At 39.4% G+C, this 2,670-nt stretch overlaps 1 protein-coding gene across 1 annotated transcript; it reads right to left on the reverse strand.

Annotated features, from left to right (window-relative positions):
* Positions 1-244: 244 nt before the first annotated feature.
* Positions 245-2,124, reverse strand: LOC146700511 (uncharacterized). The gene is made up of 4 exons (XM_085470754.1): positions 1,985-2,124; positions 1,716-1,775; positions 1,561-1,619; positions 245-1,457 (listed from the first exon to the last, which is right to left on the reverse strand). The coding sequence occupies exons 2-4, from the start codon at positions 1,737-1,739 to the stop codon at positions 284-286; spliced, it is 1,257 nt and encodes a 418-aa protein (XP_085326880.1). The 5' UTR covers positions 1,740-1,775; positions 1,985-2,124; the 3' UTR covers positions 245-283.
* Between the last annotated feature and the right edge of the window lie 546 nt (positions 2,125-2,670).

Consider the following 2,670-nt stretch of genomic DNA (forward strand, 5'->3'; position numbering starts at 1 on the left):
GCTTTATTTAAGTGGTTCATGTTGAGGTAACTTGTTAATGAGTATCTGGTGGAAATTAATTTATTCCTTGTTCAGATGTAGCTATATACTCTACTGAGAATAAGCATATTTAATAATAATGTGAGTGGATCTTCAAAATAGACATCTAAATAGCTCATGGAGAAAATGAGTAGAAAAAGTTTATCAGCAATAATGCTGTTTGAATAATTATAACCATCATAAGTAACCAAATCATCTCAACATGTATTTGCTCAAAAATTATTTTATTACAACAAACACATCTTTAATCATCCAGACAAAGGAAAGCAACAGTAGATAAGTTGAGGCATCTCTTCTCTGAAAGGTGTGGAAATTCATAAAGTGGACGTGGTGAAACGTCAAGAGCGGTTACACCAGGAGGCTTTTCTGTGGGACACATGAAAAAGGCCACTTCATCGTCCAGGGAAGAACGGTCATATTTTAGATCTGGATGCAGGACCTTATGAGTGTCCTTTGACTGAGGCAAGGCATCAGCAGGTGGAGGACTTGGTGGCAGTGGAACCTCATGAGGCAGTGGGCTGATACACCTTGAATCAGTGTATTCAGAAAACACAGGGGACGGTGGAGGACTTGGAGGCAGTGGAACCTCATGAGGCAGTGGGCTGATACACCTTGAATCAGTGTATTCAGAAAACACAGGGGACGGTGGAGGACTTGGAGGCAGTGGAACCTCATGAGGCAGTGGGCTGATACACCTTGAATCAGTGTATTCAGAAAACACAGGGGACAGTGGAGGACTTGGAGGCAGTGGTACCTCATGAGGCAGTGGGCTGATACACCTTGAATCAGTGTATTCAGAAAACACAGGGGACGGTGGAGGACTTGGAAGCAGTGGAATATTAGCCAGGAGGCTGAGAGGCATCAAATCAGACCTCTTGTGTTTTAGAGAATGAGGTGAAGCATATTTCTTTTCAAACGGTGGAGGACGTGGAAGCAGTGGAACATCATGAAGCGTCAGCCTAATGAGCTTAAGCATTAACTCTTCCTCTTCATCACCTACAGACCACACTGTTGAACTTGGATTCTTTCCACAGGGACCAAATGCTTCAACAGGTGGAGGACTTGGAGGGAGTGGAACCTCATGAGGCAGAGAGCTGACACACTTTGGATTCATGTATTCAGCACACACAGGGGATGGTGGAGGACTTGGAGGCAGTGGAATATTAGCCAGGACACTGAGAGGCATCAAATAAGACCTCTCGTGTTCAAGGAAACGAAGGGAAGCATACTTCTTTTCAGAAGGTGGAGGACGCGGAGGCAATGGAACATCATAAGGCAGCCCGCTGATACACTTTTGATCAGTATTGTCATCATTTACAGGGGATGATGGAGGACTTGGAGGCAGGGAAAGATCCCACATCATCAGCCTCATACGTTTAGGAGGCGGTAAGATCCCCACATCCTGGAAGCAGTACTTGCTGCACACATAACAAGAAAATTCAGCAGCTGATTATTTTTGCAACATATGATGGAAACAGATGTTTTAATGTCCTTTTTTTTTAAATTGAAAAGCAAACATACCTGTCACTGCTGACATCTGAGCTGCTTTGTGAGTTAAACCTCTTAAGATGTGGATTTTCCTTTAAAAAGTTAAATATTATTGTTGTTGTTGTATTTTTCATTAAGAATTCACATGATTTAATGTTTAGAAACAGACACAGTGAAGAGTAACTTACCACAGCTCGAGCCATTTTAGGCATCTGTCAGGAGAAAGATCCACACAGGATTTGGTTTCTCTGTGTAACATTACAGGACAGTTGCCATACATTTTCAAGTCAGTTTCAACAATGTATATCCAATCAAACTGTATCATTACAGCATTGTTTAGGTGATTAAATACGAAAGAAATGAAGATAAAAACAGGAACAGCTGGCAATCAAGGTAAAACAACCTTATGATCAGGTCTTAATCATTAATGTTTAACAGTAAATCTTTCAATCCTTACTTCAGTGACTTGTTTGAAGTTTCTGTGCTTGCTGTCGCAGTTTTGTGTCAAATAGTTGTAGTTTTTGAACAAAGTTTGCAAAGACTCCAATGTTGTGTCTGTTCAGAACCAGTGTAATGAGGAGACTGAGTGCAGGTTTGGAATTGTCAGTTACAGAAGAATGCAGCAATGTTTGAATTTGAATTTGTTATTCTTATTGTTTTAACAACAATAACTACCAGGATCATGCCATAGCAACACAGTGATGCCCAATCAAATGTCAGATACAAGGGATCTGACATTACACATCCAACAGGACAGTAAAGCAATGGGCATCAATGCAACAAGTCAGGCCTTAAAAAATACCTGAGTTATATAACAGCACACTGACAGTGTCTCATACAAATGATACTCTGATCAGGAAGTGATTTTTTTTTTTTTTTTAAATTAAATAATCTTTCATTTAAAAACAATAATTTTTGAGCAGTGTATTTAAATTTCTAATAATAATGTAATTTTAAAAATTACATTATTATTTTAATTTTTGCATTTTTGATTATTTTTTCTCCTTCAGTACTTTTTTCATATTTCACTTTGCTCTCACTCATGCTTGGTTATATTAATGTGCATGTCATCTGTATATGGTAAAGTGCTTTGTTACGTCCTACAGAGCAGGAGCTTTTCTGGGGGCCTGTCTTCTCCTGTTT

Source organism: Copadichromis virginalis, linkage group LG10 (assembly GCF_057382275.1).
Source record: "Copadichromis virginalis isolate Kocher_CV1m ecotype Utaka linkage group LG10, C_Virginalis_male_GT1.1, whole genome shotgun sequence".
NCBI lineage: Eukaryota > Metazoa > Chordata > Actinopteri > Cichliformes > Cichlidae > Copadichromis > Copadichromis virginalis.